This window comes from Sciurus vulgaris (assembly GCF_902686455.1).
Source record: "Sciurus vulgaris genome assembly, chromosome: 12".
NCBI classification, from domain to species: domain Eukaryota; kingdom Metazoa; phylum Chordata; class Mammalia; order Rodentia; family Sciuridae; genus Sciurus; species Sciurus vulgaris.
Genome location: NC_136473.1, coordinates 72045524 through 72061621, shown reverse-complemented (window position 1 = coordinate 72061621; position 16098 = coordinate 72045524). Strand labels below are relative to the sequence as shown.

At 45.5% G+C, this 16098-nt stretch overlaps 1 protein-coding gene and 1 long non-coding RNA gene across 5 annotated transcripts; one reads left to right on the top strand and one right to left on the bottom strand.

Moving 5' to 3' along the window:
- Positions 1–458: 458 nt before the first annotated feature.
- Positions 459–6609, bottom strand: LOC306641861. Of its 4 annotated transcripts, XR_013758315.1 has the most exons (6): positions 6470–6609; positions 4237–4387; positions 2933–3171; positions 2316–2398; positions 1262–1392; positions 459–688 (listed from the first exon to the last, which is right to left on the bottom strand). It is a non-coding gene; the product is annotated as an uncharacterized lncRNA (long non-coding RNA). The 4 variants fall into 4 exon arrangements; XR_013758316.1 differs by lacking the exon at positions 2316–2398; XR_013758317.1 differs by lacking the exons at positions 2316–2398; positions 2933–3171.
- Positions 6409–15939, top strand: NENF (neudesin neurotrophic factor). The gene is made up of 4 exons (XM_079107182.1): positions 6409–6647; positions 13605–13665; positions 14284–14387; positions 15426–15939. The coding sequence occupies exons 1-4, from the start codon at positions 6471–6473 to the stop codon at positions 15600–15602; spliced, it is 519 nt and encodes a 172-aa protein (XP_078963308.1). The 5' UTR covers positions 6409–6470; the 3' UTR covers positions 15603–15939.
- The last annotated feature ends 159 nt before the right edge of the window (positions 15940–16098 follow it).

Genomic DNA, 16098 nt, shown 5'->3' with positions numbered 1-16098 from the left:
TTTCCTTCCCTGGTTTCTAGGACACCATACTCCCACTTCGCTCCTCCCTGGCTTGCTGCTCCTTCTCAGTCTCCTGTGCGGACTTCCCCTCATCTCAGCCCTACAAAGTGACCTTCTCCATAGATAGATCTTCCTTCTCCTTTCCACTTATGCCTAGGGGCTAGTGAAGTGGTATCTCTAATCTCATGACTGAATTGCCATCTGTACCCTAGAGATTCCTGCTATGGTTCGAATGGTGTCCCTTCAAAATATGTTGAAATTCTGATTTCAGTATCTCAGAATTTGGAAATAGGGTCATTGCAGAGGTAAATAGTTAAGATAAGATCATATTGGAGTAAGGGGATTCCTTAGCCCAATATGCCTTGGGTATAAAAAGATGGAAAATGATGTGAAGATAGACACATAGGAAGAAGACCACATAATGACAGAAGCAGACATTGAAGAGAGGCAGCTGCAGGCCAAAGTGACTTCATTTATTCACAACTTGGTTATAGGTCACAGCTCCTGGGGTCTGGCTCTATCCCTTGGCCAAGTAATTGGCAGTATTCCAATTATTTCCAGCTGCCAACAGAAGCTAGTGCATGGCCTTGTTGAGACTTTGACTTCAAACTTCTAGCTTCCAGATCTTGAGGGAATAAATTCCTGTTGTTTTTAAGCCTTCCAGCTTGTGGTTCTTCCCTGCAGCAGCCTAGGAAACCAACACAATCCTAAGTATATACAAATGCATCATTTCCAGTCTCCAGCTCTCCCCGAGGCCCGGGCTCACTGCCCAGCTTCCTGTGCCTCTTCTCCCCAATGCCCACCTAGCAGCAGCAAAGTGCAGCTACGAAAGGTGCAAACCCTAGAGCTAGAATGCCTAGTTCTCAGGCTTGGCTCCATCACTTCCTGACTCCATGATCTTGGAAAATGTCTTTAATTTCCCTATGCTTCAGTGGCCTCACAGTAATATGGGAATCTTACCACCAATTCATAGATCTCCAAGACAATTAAATGAAATATCAGATGTAAAGAACTTAGAACATCGTCTGGCACATTTAAGTAGTAGATTAGTGTTAGTGGTTGTCTCAAGGTTCAAAGCCAAACCCTGAGATCTTCCTACCCCAAATCTGCTCCGCCCACACTTCCCTCCTGCACTGTTTTAAACCCCATTCTCTCATTTTCTCTGGCCTAAACTCTTGGAGTCATTTCAAATCCTCCCTTTCTCTCACACCCCACAAATCCCATTAGCTCTAATTCAAAAATACATTCAGAATCTGAGTACTTTTCACCAACTCTGCCATGGCCACCCAGTCCAGCATTTCTCATTGATTATTTTCCATGGTTTCCTAGCAAGGTCATCTATTTCTACTTTGCAGCTCAGTGGCTAGTGCCTCTGAATTCAATCCTGGGTACCTAAAAAAAAAAAAAAAAAAAAAAAAATGTGATAGAGCTTGACAGCAGCTATGAGTGGGTAAACTAATTTATCTTGACAACCTTAGAGGAGGCCTCATGAAAGAGAGAGAGAGACTTCATGATGGTAGCTGCTTCTGAGACCTGAATGACAAGGCTTTTCCTGAGAGAGCAGCCAGGGAGAGCTTGCTAAAGTCAGATCATGGGGATTCTCAACCCTTCCAAAGCCAGAGTTCCACAGTGACCTACAAAACCCAAAGAATCTGTCTCCCAGCACTCACCTTTTCTAATATTTGTGTCCCCTGCTCTCTGGCTCCAAGATGCTGAGTAGAGTACATGTCAATCTAGCACCTTTGCATTGGACGTCCAAAAGAAGTGGATGTCCATGTGACTCACTTCCTCATCTCCTTTTCAGACCTTTTCTCAAATGTCAACCTATCACCCATGCCTCCTCTGAGAACCCCATTCAAACAGCAAACTCCATTTTAGGCAATTCTTCCACTCCACTTTTTCTTACTAACACATGCATCTTTGGACGGATTCATTTATTTTCAGTCTCCCTCCACAAGAGTAGAAGCTCTGCGAAGGTGGAGTTGGTTTTTTTTTTTTTTTTTTTTTTTTTTCATCCTTTATTTATTGGAGCTTTACAGTTATACACAGTAGTTGGGTTCATCCTGACAAACTCATACATGCATGAAATTTGATTTCAGTGCATGATCCTCCGCTTTTCTCTCCTATCCTCTCTCCCTTCCCCTGTTGAAGGTGTCATTCTTACATGTTTTGTACATTGCTGTATACCAGTGCCTCTGACAGTGCTTGATTTTTACTAGTTGTTCAAATAGTTATTGACTAAAACAATGAACAGAACAATTTCACATAGCAATAAAAGCTCAAAAGAAAATAATATTGTGCACGGTGGCACACACCTGTAATCTCAGTGGCTCACGAGGCTGAGGCAGGAGGTTCGAAAGTTCAAAGCCAGCTGCAGCAACTTAGTAAGACCCTGTTTCTAAATAAAATACAAAAAGGGTTGGGGATGTGGCTCAGTGTTTAAGGGCCTCTGAATTCAATCCTGGATACCTAAAAAAAATGTGATAGGGCGTGACAGCAGCTATAAGTGGGTATACTAATTTATCTTGACAACATTAAGGGAGGCTTCATGAAGGAGGAAGAGAGAGACCTCATGATGGTAGCTGCTTCTGAGACCTGAATGACAAGAGGCCAGCACATGATGCTCTGCATCCCCAGGCAAAGAGCATGGGTACAGTACAAAGGCGCTAGGCTGAAGCACAAGCAGGAGGCAGTGTGATTGGAGGAGACCACAGTCAGAGAGGTAGGCAGGGGCCAGAACATGAAGACTGGATCATGCTGATCCTGGGCTTGTTTATTCTCAGATCCAGTCTTCTCTTCCCCTGTTCAGCTTGGGGACTGCAGGACTGGCCCCACGTGGTTGGTTTCCATGGAGTTCAATCAAGGAAGTAGAGATTGGAAGGTGTTGTGGTAAGGGAAAAGCCAGGGTTTTCCTCTGCACTCTCCTCTTTACTTTCAAATACAATTGCTTAGCCCGTCCCCGCCTCCAACAGCAGCTTTCTTTGACTTTGTCCCCTACACAACAGCTTCATATCATCTAGCTTCAGCCAGGTGACCCAAGCTGCAGGACTTGATACTCAACACCACCTCCTCCCTCCCACTGGCAGGATGGTGACTTCCCTCTGTTGCTCTTCTCTGGGTTGCCTCAGGGTTGTCTTCTCGGCCTCTTCCATCATCTGCAAAACTGACTACCTGCATCACAAACATTCTGTTTTGCTCAGAATAGTTATTTTCCTTGGATGTGTCTGGCTGACTTCAAGTGCTTTGAAAAAAATGAATCTCGATTCAAGTGGAAAAGGACAACTAGGCCAGCATGGTGATGTATGTCTGTAATCCCAGTGGCTTGGGAGACTGAGGCAGGAGGATCCCAAGTTCAAAGCCAGCATCAGCAACTTAGGAAGCCCCTAAGCAACTTAGTGAGGCCCTGACTTAAAATGAAAAATGAAAAAGGGCTGGGGATGTGGCTCAGTGGTTAGGCACCACTGGGTTTAATCCCTGGTACCAAACAAAAAGGAAAAAAAAAAAAAAAAAAAAGAAAGAGAAAAGAAAAGAAAGTAAGGACAACTGGTGGGGGACAGGGAGCATATGAACATGTTATTCAGTTATACACTTCCTTAGCACCCCAGGGAGGAGGCAGCTACATGTGATCAGTAGAAACTACAGGAGACTCTTTTGACTTAACAAGGGTCCTGACACACAGAACTGTAGAAAGAGAAAAGTCTCAGGCAGAGGCAGCACACTATGGTACAGATGCAATAAAGGAACATGAAGAGGGCCATGATATTCTAGCCCAGGGGTTTAGAAGGGTGTCTTCTAACCCAGAGGTCCTGTGTCATGCACAGCAAAGTTTATATAACCTTCCATGTCCATTATCATTGTTAGTTTCAAAACGGTCCTATGAAAAGGGCAGGCTGGGCATGTCACTAAGACCACAACTGAGATTCAGAGGACTAGTAGACAGATCCTATTAAGGTCATTCTACTCTAGAAGCCCATTCTGTTGAATAAGTAAATGTATAAACATTTGGTACAGTCACTGAGGGGAGGTATAACCTGGTGGTTAGGATAGACTTGGGAACACATGGCCTGGGGCTTGAGTCTTGGCTCTGCCACCTGCTATGTGATCCTGGTCAAGATATTTCAGGTCCATTCCCTTCAGTTTCATAATCTGTAAAATGGGGAATACTATAGTTTTTACATCATAAAGATATAGTGAGGATTAATGAGTTAAAATGCATAAATGTGCTGGAATCAGTACCTCGCACAGTAAGCCCATTCTGTTGAATAAGAATGGTCTCCTTTGCCAGTTCTTCCAACCACCAAATTTTGGCAGGCCCGAAGATCTCAGGCCTTGGTCCTTGCCTCTTCCTCTCTCCTCACGTGGATTTCCTTGACTATCTCATCCATTCCTGTGGTTTTAAATACAATCTGTGCACTCTCCCCCAATTCCAGATTCATATATTCAACTACCAATTTGCTATTTCCAGTTAGATGTCTAATATGCATCCCAAACTGAAAAACCCCAAACTGATCTTGATCATCTCTCTCCAAAACCTACTCCTCATACTTATATCTCAGTAATTGGCAACTCCATCTTTCTAGTTGCTCAGGCCAAACACCCTGGCACCATCCATGACTCAACTCTGTCCCTCACACCCCATATCTCATTGACCAGAAAATCCCATCAGCCACAACTTCAAAAAATATCCCAAATCCACCTACTTCTCCCCACCTCCTCTGGTCCAAGCCACTATCAATCATCTCAGGCCTGGATTATTGCAATAGCTTCTTTGCTTCTGTCCATTTTCAGCACAATAGCCAGAGTTATTTCATTAACATTTTAATTTATTCTTGTTTCATTCACTCTGAATAAAAGATCATGTCTTTTAAACTTGGAATGGACCCACCATTTGACCCAGCTATCCCACTCCTTGGCCTATACCCAAAGGACTTAAAATCAGCATACTACAGAGATACAGCCACATCAATGTTCATAGCTGCTCAATTAACAATAGCCAGACTGTGGAACCAACCTAGATGTCCTTCAATTGATGAATGGATAAAGAAACTGTGATATATATATATATATATATATGAATATTACTCAGCTATAAAGAATAATAAAATTATGGCATTTGCAGGCAAATGGATGAAATTGGAGAATATCATGGTAAATGAGATAAGCCAATCTCAAAAATCCAAAGGGCAAATGATCTCACTAATAAGCGGATGATGACACATAATGGGGGGTGGGAGGGGGGCAAGAATGGAGGAAGGAGGGACTGTATAGAGGGAAAAGAGGGGTGGGAGGGATGGGGGGAGGAAAAAATAACAGAATGAATGAAACATCATTACCCTATGTAAATGTATGATTATGCAAATGATATGCTGTTACTCCATGTACAAACAGAAACAACATGTATCCCATTTGTTTACAATAAAAATAAATTTAAAAAAAAAGATCATGTCTTTTAAAAATACGCTGTGATTTAAAAAAAAAAAAAAAATGCTGTGAAGTTCTACAAGATCCACCTCCACCCAGTCCCCTTACCCTGCTACAGCCCTGAGCTCATCTCCTACCATCTTTTCGCCTTGCTGTTCTTCCAAGAGGTAGGGCACTCTCCTTCTCCAGCATTTAGGTGCTTGATCCTTTGCAGAGATTGCTCTTCCCTCCCGGGTACCCGCCCATACCTCCTGTAGATTTTTATACAAACACCTCAATAGGGTCTTCCCTGGTCAATCTACTTAAGACGGCAACTCCCAGGTTCCCTATCCCTTTGACTTGGTCTATTTTTCTCCCCAGTATTGATCATCTAACATACTCCTTACCTATCTTACTTTGTGACGGTTTACACCTATCTTACTTTGTGATGGTTTACAGAATATAAGTTCCATGTAGGCATGAGTCTACCTATTCAATGATGGGTCTCTAGAAACTTGGTACATGAAAGACCTTAGAAACATTTTCTGAATAATTCAATGACCTTGGCCTTTTAAAAGTGTTACCTATTCTTACACACCTGTGCTGTGCCCTATCCTTTGCAAAAATCCCCCTGGGGACTCAATATTGAGAGAGAGAGAGAGAGAGAGAGAGAGAGAGAGAGAGAGAGAGAGAGAGAGAGAGAGAGAGAGAGAAAGAGAGAAAAGCGAATTAATAGTATTGGGGTTCTATTTTAAAAATATAGCAGCCTAGGTGCTGACCTGTGCGGCAGTATCATCCATGTACCTAACGAAGGAACTACCCTGACAGCCGTCGTTCTGTGCTAACTTTCAGTGGGTAGTTTGGGGTAAGGAGCAGGGGGTGTAATCCTACTTCCCAAGTTTCCAGGGGGCGGGTGGCCCCGCGGCGTGCCAAGCCGCTGCAGCAGGGCCCGGGGAGGCGGGGGTTGGGGGGTCCCCGCCCTCGGGGCGGCCCTGGGCGGCCCTGGGCGGCGCGGCGGGAGCGCGCGGGTGCTGCCGCGGGCCGTCCTCGCCCTGCGCTGCGCGCTCACCATGGCGGGCCCGGCGCCCGGGTGGCGGCTGCGGCCGCTGGCAGCGCTGGCCCTGGTCCTGGCGCTGGCCCCGGGGCTGCCCGCAGCCCAGGCCGGGCAGGCGCCGCGCCCCGCCGAGCGGGGGCCCCCGGTGCGGCTCTTCACCGAGGAAGAGCTGGCCCGCTACAGCGGGGAGGAGGTAGGCGGGCGCGGCGCGGGCCTAGGGATCGGGGCTGCAGCGGCCGGTGGGGAGGGAGGCGGGACCCGGAGGCGCAGTGGGGACGCGCAGCCCGCGGCGGGCGCCCCCTCCCGGAGCCGGAGCTCTGTGCCGGGCCCGGGCCGGCCGGGCCTCCTCTCTCCTGGGTTCAGGGCGAGTCCTTGGCAGTCGGGGCGCCTGCTTGCCCGCGCGTCCTGTGTGGTGCTTTCCCTTCCGGGAGTTGCCGCCTCGAGCCACCGTTTCGCCGGTGGTCCGTAGACAAACTTCAGAACTTTTTAGTTTTTAATGTTAGCATCACACGGTGGCGGTCACTCTGAGTATTCACTGGGGGAATGGCAGGTGAGGAAGGGGGGAAGCGAAGCCCGCTCCTTCGGTGAGGTGGGAATTGGGGCAGGTCCAGGGACGATCCAGGCTTTCCCCGCACTTCCTTTTCCTGCCTCAGATCCCAGGGCTCCTCAGCAGCCAACTCCTCAAACCCACGTAGTGTCTGCGCCCTTGAGGATGAGCCCGAGCCGAGCCGGGAGTGAGCGCAGGCAGGGAAACAGGTTAGCGACAAAATCCCCCAGCACAGTCGTTCCCACATCCAGTTCAGCCAGTAGTGTGGGGGCCTCCAGAAACTCACGGCCACCTGCCCATCGGGTTTGAGGGGCTCGTGCAATGGCCCCCTAAGTGTGGGAACCGGGCGTTGCTCAGAAGAGCCATGGGGGCGGGGCGGTGTTAGAGGGGGAGGTGGGGACATCAGGTTTGGTGGGGAGAGCATAGTACCTCGACATTTCAGAGCTGGGGGAAACCAATTTCCTTTCTTTAACAGATGAGGAAACTGAGGCATGCCACCCGTTAGTGGTAGAGCAGGAAGGGCTGGATGTTCTCTTGCTCAAACCCTCTGACTTAGGCTTCAGATGAACTAGGATTTTAAGGGGGACTTGGAAACCTGGCCCTGGGCATCATTTTTGCTTTTTTTAGAGGCATAGAGGAGATTTATTTAGGAATACATATACATATTCAAAGGAGAATGAGGGTGTGTTTTGTAAAGCAGAGAATATACACGCAGGGGAGAATGCAATCCATTTCAAGAGTGAGAAATGTGGTTTTGGGGTTCACGGCATTTCCTTTAAAGGAAACTTGGCAAGGGTTGGGTACGGGAAGGTAAGTAGTGATGTCAGTCTGGTGATCTATGGGCATCATTTTTTAAAACGTTGGTTAGAACTGTGGGTCCATAAGACATAGGGAGGGAGACATAACAAGGATGTGACTGGATATTAAGAGATGCCTTCTTTGGGGACAGTGGAGGGAACCAGATGGTGTAGAGTTGGGGAATCTGTAGAAAAGAGTTAACAGCAGGCCTGCATTCTTACAGAGGCCTGCTTGCAAGGGTGGCCTTTGGTGTCTGGATTTATTGTGTTCCCACCCCTCCTGATGATAAGGGTGGCTTACCTGTCTATCCTGTCAGTGCACATAGTGTGGTTTATGTTGAACATTGTATGTGGCTGCACCCAGACCAGCCCCCAAAAATCCTGGGTGCTGTGTCTCTAATGGGCTTCCCTGGGCAACACGGTGCATGTGGCCTTTGCATTGTGTTGCTGGTGGAAGGGAGGAAGAGAGTTTAAAGAAGCTTGCACAGAGATTACCCCAGATTCCTCCTCTTTCTTTTCCCCTCCTAGCCATGAATACAACCATATGCTGAGTTCTTCTTTATGTGGGTTGGTCTTGGGGATCCCCAGCACAGAATCCAAGGGAAGAGAGGGTTCAAAATGGAAGGTACAACAACAACACCAAGGAAAGACTCTTGGGTTGGTTTTGGTTTTGAGGCAGGGATTGAACCCAGACAGAGTTACTAAGTAGAGTAGGGCCTCACTAAATTGCTGAGGCTGACCTTGAACTTGTAATCCTCCTGCCTCAGCCTCCCAAGCTACTGGGATTACAGGTGTGGGCCACCTCACCTGGCTAGACATTTGGTTTTTTGATGTTAATGTTACAGAATGATACTTAACTGAAGGAGAGAGGCTTGAGATGGAACAGGAGTGTTTGGGAGTGGAGTGGGGGCAGGTCTGTAGGCAGAGGGAAGGGGAACAAGGGAAGAGGAGAGAAGTGGGGAATGCAGTGGACAGAGGTGGGCAGAGTTGTAGTTTGTCCTGATGGTTCTGTTCTACACCTCTTACCCAAGATCAATAGCAACCCTTCATTCTTGGAAAGGTCATAGTTTGTATAATACATCATATGGCCATCCTAGAGTATTGTACCTTTGGATCATATCAGGATTTGAGTCCCTGTTCTGTTCTGTGGTTTTGGGCAAATTACTAAACCTCTTGGAGTCTCTCTCTCTTTTTACCTATAGGACACCTGTATCAGTCAGGGTTCCACCAGAGAACTGAACCAGTAGAAAGCAGGAAATAGGTAGAGAGAGAGATAAGGCTTATTGCAGGGAATTGTTGATGCAATCGTGAGAGCTAGCTAGGAAAGTAAAAAATCTGTAGGGCAGGCTGTCAGGAATTTCTTCTTCCTCAGGGAAACCTCCTGACCTTTCAACTGATCAGATCAGGCTTGTCCTTTGGGAAAGTTCAAGGTCTTCCAACTGATAAGATCAGGCCCACCCAGATTATCTGTGATACTCTGCTTTATGTAAAGTCAACTGAGGGTAGATGTTAACCAAGTCTACAAAATACCTTCATAGCAACACCTAGTTGAGTGTTTGATCAAATAATTGGGTTCAGTAGCCTATCCAAATCACCATAAAACTCACTATCACATTGGTTATAACAAGAGTTCTTATGATGGTTATAACAAGGATTAAATGAGATAGTGATGTACAAAGTGCTTAGCCTAAGCCTGGCATAATGCTTAGCAGAGTAGACCTTAATAAGTGTTAGCTGCTTTTATTTTGTTATTTTATTATTAAAGCTAATTGAGGGTATTGAAGGAAAAATCAATTCAAACTCTATCTCCTTACTTCCTATTTCATTTTCTTAAAAAAAAAAAAAAAAAAAAAAAAAAAAAAACCACACAAAAAACCTGTTGATAAATCATTGAATTCATCCCATGACCCACAAGTAGTTTACCAACGCCCCTGGGGTTAGAAATACATGATTTTAGGACTGGAATGTAGCTCAGTGGTTAAGCCCTTGCCTCACATGTGTGAAACTCTGGGTTCAATTCCCAGTTCCAAAAAGGAAAAGACGAAAAGAAAGAAAGGAAGGAAAGGAAAGGAAAGGAAAGGAAAGGAAAGGAAAGGAAAGAAAGAAAGAAAGAAAGAAAGAAAGAAAGAAAGAAAGAAAGAAAGAAAGAAAGAAAGAAAGAGAAAAGAAAAGAAAAGAAAAGAAAAGAAAGGAAAGAAAGAAAAACATGATCTTAGGTTATTTGGGGGCAAGAATTTTTCTGTAGAAAAAGACCCATGCAAAGCCAGGCACTGGTGCATGTCTTTAATCTCAGCTATTCTGTAATCTCAGCTATTCATGGGGGGGCTGAGGCAGGAGGATCACAAATTCAAGGCCAACCTGGGAAACTTAGCAAGACCCTGTCTCAAAACAAAAACCAAAAAGCCCCATCTGTAGTACCCCCCCCACCCCCCGCATAAATAAAGAGTCACCAGTGAAGAACTCCTCTGCTTCAGGCCCTGGTCTTGGGTCTGAGGGTGTTGGAGGCTCTGGAACGCCTGGCTGGTTCAAGGACAAGACCCTTTGATCCACTGCTTTTGTGTCCCCACAATGTGGTACTGTCATGGCACTTTCTACTGACCTCTGCTTGACCACAGTCAGGAAAGAAGCCCAGCTGGTGAAGCAACCAAAGCAAGGTAAAAGCTCTGGTCTCCTTCTGTAGGGTCCCTTTCACCCACTACCTGTCTGCCTGTCTTTCCTGGTGGTCCTGGGTGGAATTCCCTGGGAGACTCTGTTCCTCTCCTGGATCTAGGTCACTGCCTTCTGTGCTTGGTGTGTCCTCTGGTGGGGAGGGCAAGAGAGTTGACTGAACCTCGGATTCCAAAGCTCTGGGTTCTAGGTCCTGCCTCCCTCCTGTTCACTCTGTGACTTGGGACAAGCTCACTTAGACTCCCTGGACCCAAATAACCTCATTTGCAAAATGAATAGATTAAGCCTCTTCCCTGTTTTAACTTAAAATTTCTCTAAAGTCCTTGTCACTTGGGAATTACTGAAGACAAACAAACAAAAAGCAACCAGTCAAAGCAGTGTACACCTGTGATTCCAACAGCTGGGGCGCTGAGGCAGGAAGATCTTGAGTTCAAAGCCAGCCTCAGCAACTTAGTGAGGCCCTAAGCAACTTAGGGAGACCCTGTCTCTAAATAAAGTATAAAAATAGGCTGGGAATGGGCTCAGTGGTTAAGTGCCTCTAGGTTCAATCTCTAGTACCAAAACAAAACAAAAAAAAACAACAACAACTTTCCCTTAGGAAACTTATCTGATTCCTCTTTGCTTTTACAACATTTAAAACTTAGAGGAAGATAAAGGAAAAAATTTCCCCTAAACTACTTACTGCCTTTCATATCTTGCTTTGGTGAATTTTAACCCATTAAGTCAAGACTTTATTATCCTCCTGTTATAGACGAGAGAGGTGAGACTTCGAGAGGCTAAGTGATTTGCCTGTGGCAACACAGCTCATAAATGGTGGCTCAAACCCAGGCTTGTTTCACTTGAAAACTTGCACTTGACCTGTGACACCATGGTGACTCCTTTGTTTCTTGGCAAAAGACAACCCTCCTCCTGTGATCTACAACCAGCTATAGGCATAAACAGATAAAATGATGACTCCAAATATGTCCATCGAACTCTCGGTCACACAAGCTCTCACCTGTCCAGGTAGATAAGGAGGTGGAGACACTGTGGGGTGAAGCTGATGATGGGTGTATGTCTTTATCACATCCCTCATTTCTTCTTTTTCTTCTCATTTATGCTCCTAGGGCTTCTGCCCACCCTCTGCTCTCTCAGTTGTCACTTCCCAGGCCTGAAAAATCTGTGCTGAGGGCCCTGCTGTTGGTGGATTCCAGCTAACAAATGATTCCCCCACACACACACTTGGTGTCCCCTCCTCTGCACACCTGTTAGCAATGTCCCCTGGGGTGCTAAACACACGTTTCTACCCTATACTAGGACTTCCTCCAGGGCCTACACTTTCAGTATGTGGTTTAACGAGGAGATAAATATTTTACTGTGGAAGAAGTGGAGAGTTGTTTTGGTTTTGGTATTGGGGATTGATATTTTGGTATTGGGAATCAAACACAGGGGTGCTCTACTACATTTACTGAGTTATACCCCCAGTCCTTTTTGTTTTTTATTTGGAGACAAGGTTTCATTAAGTTGCCCAAGCTGGCCTCAAACTGGTGGTCCTCCTGCCTCAGCCTTGCTATTACAGGCATACATACACCACTGCACCCAACCAAAATGCATGTCATGTATACTGAAAGGTAATAAATATCAAAGAAAGGGCCACAGAGTGGTTAAAATATGACAAACTGTTGTGGTTAAATTATAGCTGCAATATACTTTAAAAATCGATATAAATACATAACCCCACTTGATAAGCAATTGAAACTGAGGAACAAGTCATCACAGGCAGTAAATTGAGACAAGGAAAAGTGCAGTCTGCTGCCACGTGAAGCCACACTATTTAAATTACCCTTGTTAGGTGAGGCGTAGCAAGTGTCAACAAAGTCAGGGAGTTCTGGACCTGTCTTTAGGAGCCAGCTAGGGAATAACCAAAGCCCACCGTTTACTGAGCTCCCGTGTTGTGCCAGTGAGGTGCACACATACAGTGTTTCCTCCCGCAGTCCTGCAGGGTAGGGAGGTGGGACCCCCAGGTGACATAAGAGAAACTAAGGCCTGACATTTCATGTGGCAGTGGGATGTGTTTCCTTCAGTAAGTTGCTTAACTCCTGTTACATGTGGTCATGAAACACTTGACCATGAGCGCTGCAGAGAAGGCCAAGCAGCTGGAGATTCCCATAGACCCAGCAGCAACTCCCCCCTCACCAGGCCCATAAGCCTCCTGGCTCACCTCTGCCCCAGTGGTTTGAGATGGAAGAGAGACCTGGTCCTTGGGGTCCTGGCACTATGCCAGTCATCCGGCATGAGGCTGACTCAATGCAATTTAGAAAATCTGTTCCCTCTACTTCTGTGTTATTCCCTTTTTTTTTGGTGGGGTGGTACAGTTTCTAAGGTAACATTTTAGAGCCGCTAATATACCAAAAATAAAGTATAAAAACCCATCGTTAATAGAACTGTGGACAAAAAGCATTGCTTGCACATTTCTGGCACTGGGTGTTTAATGTTTTTGGAGGAATTTATTTATGTCCTTTGACCCAGGAATTCCATTCATTGAAATCTCCAGGAAGTAACTTGACAAATTACAAAGTAATTTATAAGAAGATATTCATAATGCTGATATTTATAGTTCCAAGGAATGGAAACACCTGAATACCCCAGATAAAAGACTAGATACACAGGCAGGTTCAGGGTATCCCTCATGTAGGATGGGGTCCCCGTGGAGCTGTTTAAGTGACAGCCATTTTTGCAATATGTCTAAATGTTATGAGAAATAATGTTGGCTGCAAAAATCAAAATATAAAATAGACCATCTACACTGATTACATTTATATATGTCCATTGATGATAGGGAAATTGGACTGACATAAATCATTCATCATTTAATGTTCTTTTGAATTTTTATCTGCATAAAATTGTTTTAGTTCCTGATTTTTTTTTTTTTTTTTTTTTTTAAGGAAGGGATTGCAATGCTCTTGTCATGGTACTTTGACTTTTCCAAGGTTCTGTGAGCAGGCATGACATTGCCTGGGAAGGTGGCAAGCTTGCTGAGGACCAGGCTTTGTGATTTATCCACCACTCTGCACAGCTTATTATGAGAAGAGATTTTACTAACTCTTACTGCAAGAGCTGGGCTCTTTGCTTCCTGTTCAGTGTCTCCTTTACTTTCTAGGAAGATCAGCCCATCTACTTGGCAGTGAAGGGGGTGGTATTTGACGTCACTTCTGGAAAGGGTAAGTTGTTTGGCATTTTAAGTTTTTATTTTGAGGGATCTCAGAGCCAGAGTGGGTACTTGGAGGTGTAAGGAAAGGAAGACAACATTGGGAAAGTCCTTTTCCTTGCATCTTAAATGACCAGATTGAGTTAATTATTCAAATTTGATGATTGACTCTAATTGAAGCAATGAGAAAAATGTCCCTTAGCAAGGAGTTGGCAATTTAATAACCATTTCCTTACTTGTCACTACAAATGATGTCCTGGAAGTAGTTTTGTCATGGTTCACCTTTTGTTTAATTCCAAACACTGATGACCAGAAATAGACTTGGCATCCACCAATATTGAAGGAAGCCAGGTATTTTTCTTGTTTGCATTTTTAATATTTTTAGAGGACTAATTTCATTTTGTATTTCCCCACAATCACCTCTCGGCCCATGTGTTGATTTGTTCCATATTTGAATTAGTGGACTCCAAACCCGTGACTGGGTGTGGGCTGCTGGACTTTTTGTCTTCACTGCTTCATTTGTCTGCAGGCCTGAGCCCTTCCTAGGACTGCGGGGCCTCAGGAGCCCCCACGCGCAGGCTCCCAGCGGTGCTGCCTGCACACCCACACTGTTTCTTCCTCCCCATTGCAGAGTTTTATGGACGAGGAGCACCCTACAATGCCTTGACTGGGAAAGACTCCACCAGAGGGGTGGCCAAGATGTCCCTGGATCCTGCAGACCTCACCCATGATACCGTGAGCCAGATGATGGGATTCTGACAAAATGCCTCCTACCCTCTGCCATGGCTTTTTTTTTTTTTTTATTAACCCGTGGGCAATAGCAGAGCTTTTAAATTTAGCCTATTCACCCTACAGTCCACTTGGTGTGGTGTTCAATCACTTTCTTGGAAGTAGATTATCTTACTGTGTCACATCTACTCAGAAACCTCCCAGCAGATCAGGTCCAAACCCTTGTGAACTTGTGATCTCACTTAGTGATCTTCACAGTTTGGCCCCAGCCTACCTTGGCAGCCTGATCCCTCTCCCAGTCTGCACCCACCACATCCCAGCCTCGTTCAGATTTGCTGTTCATCTCAGACCTGCCCCACTGCAAACCACTCTAGGTAGAGAATAAATGTGAATGGGAAGCAAGGTCTCCCTTTATTCTCCTATTTCTGTAGAGGAGATGATAACATTTTAAAAAAAAATGATCCTCATAGTAAGACTAGTATTTGCCCCAATTGTACTCAACATCAAATTGACATTGAGATTAACTCAACTTTTGAGCTACAACAAATTAAGAAAAGTGGACATGTGTTAGTCAGCTTTGGTTATTATAACAAAATACCTGAGATAATTAACTTATAAAGAAAAGAGATTTATTTCAACCCATCGATTTACAAGTTTCAGTCCATGATCAATTGACCCCATTGCTTTTGAGTCTGTAATGAGGCAGAACATGATGACAGGGAGCATGGGGCAGAGCAAAACCATTTACCTCAGGGCCAGGAAGCAGAAGAGAAAGAAAAGGAAGCTGAGATCCCACTATCCCTTTCAAGGTCATGCCCCCGGTAACTTAAAGACCTCTCACTAGGCCCCACCTCTTAAAGGTTCCACCATCTCCAATAGCATCACCCTGGAGACCAAGATCTTGACACATGGGCCTTTTGTGTAAAGAGATATTCTAGATCCAAACTTCAGCAGCAAACAGGCAGGCTGTGAGGCAGGGTTGGAGAAAGACCAGTGCCAAACACAATTCACTCATGCCCACCCCTGTGTTTCTTTCTCCCCAAGACGGGTCTCACAGCCAAGGAGCTGGAATCCCTGGATGATGTGTTCACCAGGGTGTATAAGGCCAAATACCCCATCGTTGGCTACACAGCCCGGAGAATTCTCAACGAAGACGGTAGCCCCAACCTGGACTTCAAGCCCGAAGATCAGCCCCATTTTGACATAAAGGACGAGTTCTGAGGTCCCCCTGCTGAAGGAGGTTCTTGGGAGAGTGAGCTGGGGAACCAGTGCTGCCTGAAGCCTCTGAGCCACCTGGATCTAAATAAAGCTGAAATGATCCTGGAAGAGTGAATGCTTTTTATTGTCCTTGGTCAAGTGTTGCCTGCCTGGTATTCCTGCCTGACATCAGCGAGGGTGCTGATAAGAGCCCTAGTGGGAGACCTCCTGATGTCAACATTGGCCCTCTTGACAGTGACTGAGAGGTGACCTTCATTTCTTTATACTTTTCTATACTTGCCAAGTTTTCTTCTGTGATCATGTTTACTTTATAATAAGAGAAAAAATAAACTTCCTGTTGTTGGAAAAGGAGAATTATTCCACACGTGTCACCTCCTTGGAGCCTCGTCACTCTGGTGAGTGGGTAAGTTTGTGCTGCCTGTCTGTAGTGCGGTTTTTTTGTCCCCCTCCCTAAGTAGGTACCAGGCAGAAGGAGCCACGCAAGCAGTGGTTCAGGAAC

Coding starts and splice junctions, on each gene's coding strand:
- NENF (XM_079107182.1), top strand. CDS start 6,471: ATGGCGGGCCCGGCGCCCGGGTGGCGGCTGCGGCCGCTGGCAGCGCTG. Junction 6,648..13,604: donor CCCGCTACAGCGGGGAGGAG/GTAGGCGGGCGC, acceptor TTTACTTTCTAG/GAAGATCAGCCCATCTACTT. Junction 13,666..14,283: donor TGACGTCACTTCTGGAAAGG/GTAAGTTGTTTG, acceptor TCCCCATTGCAG/AGTTTTATGGACGAGGAGCA.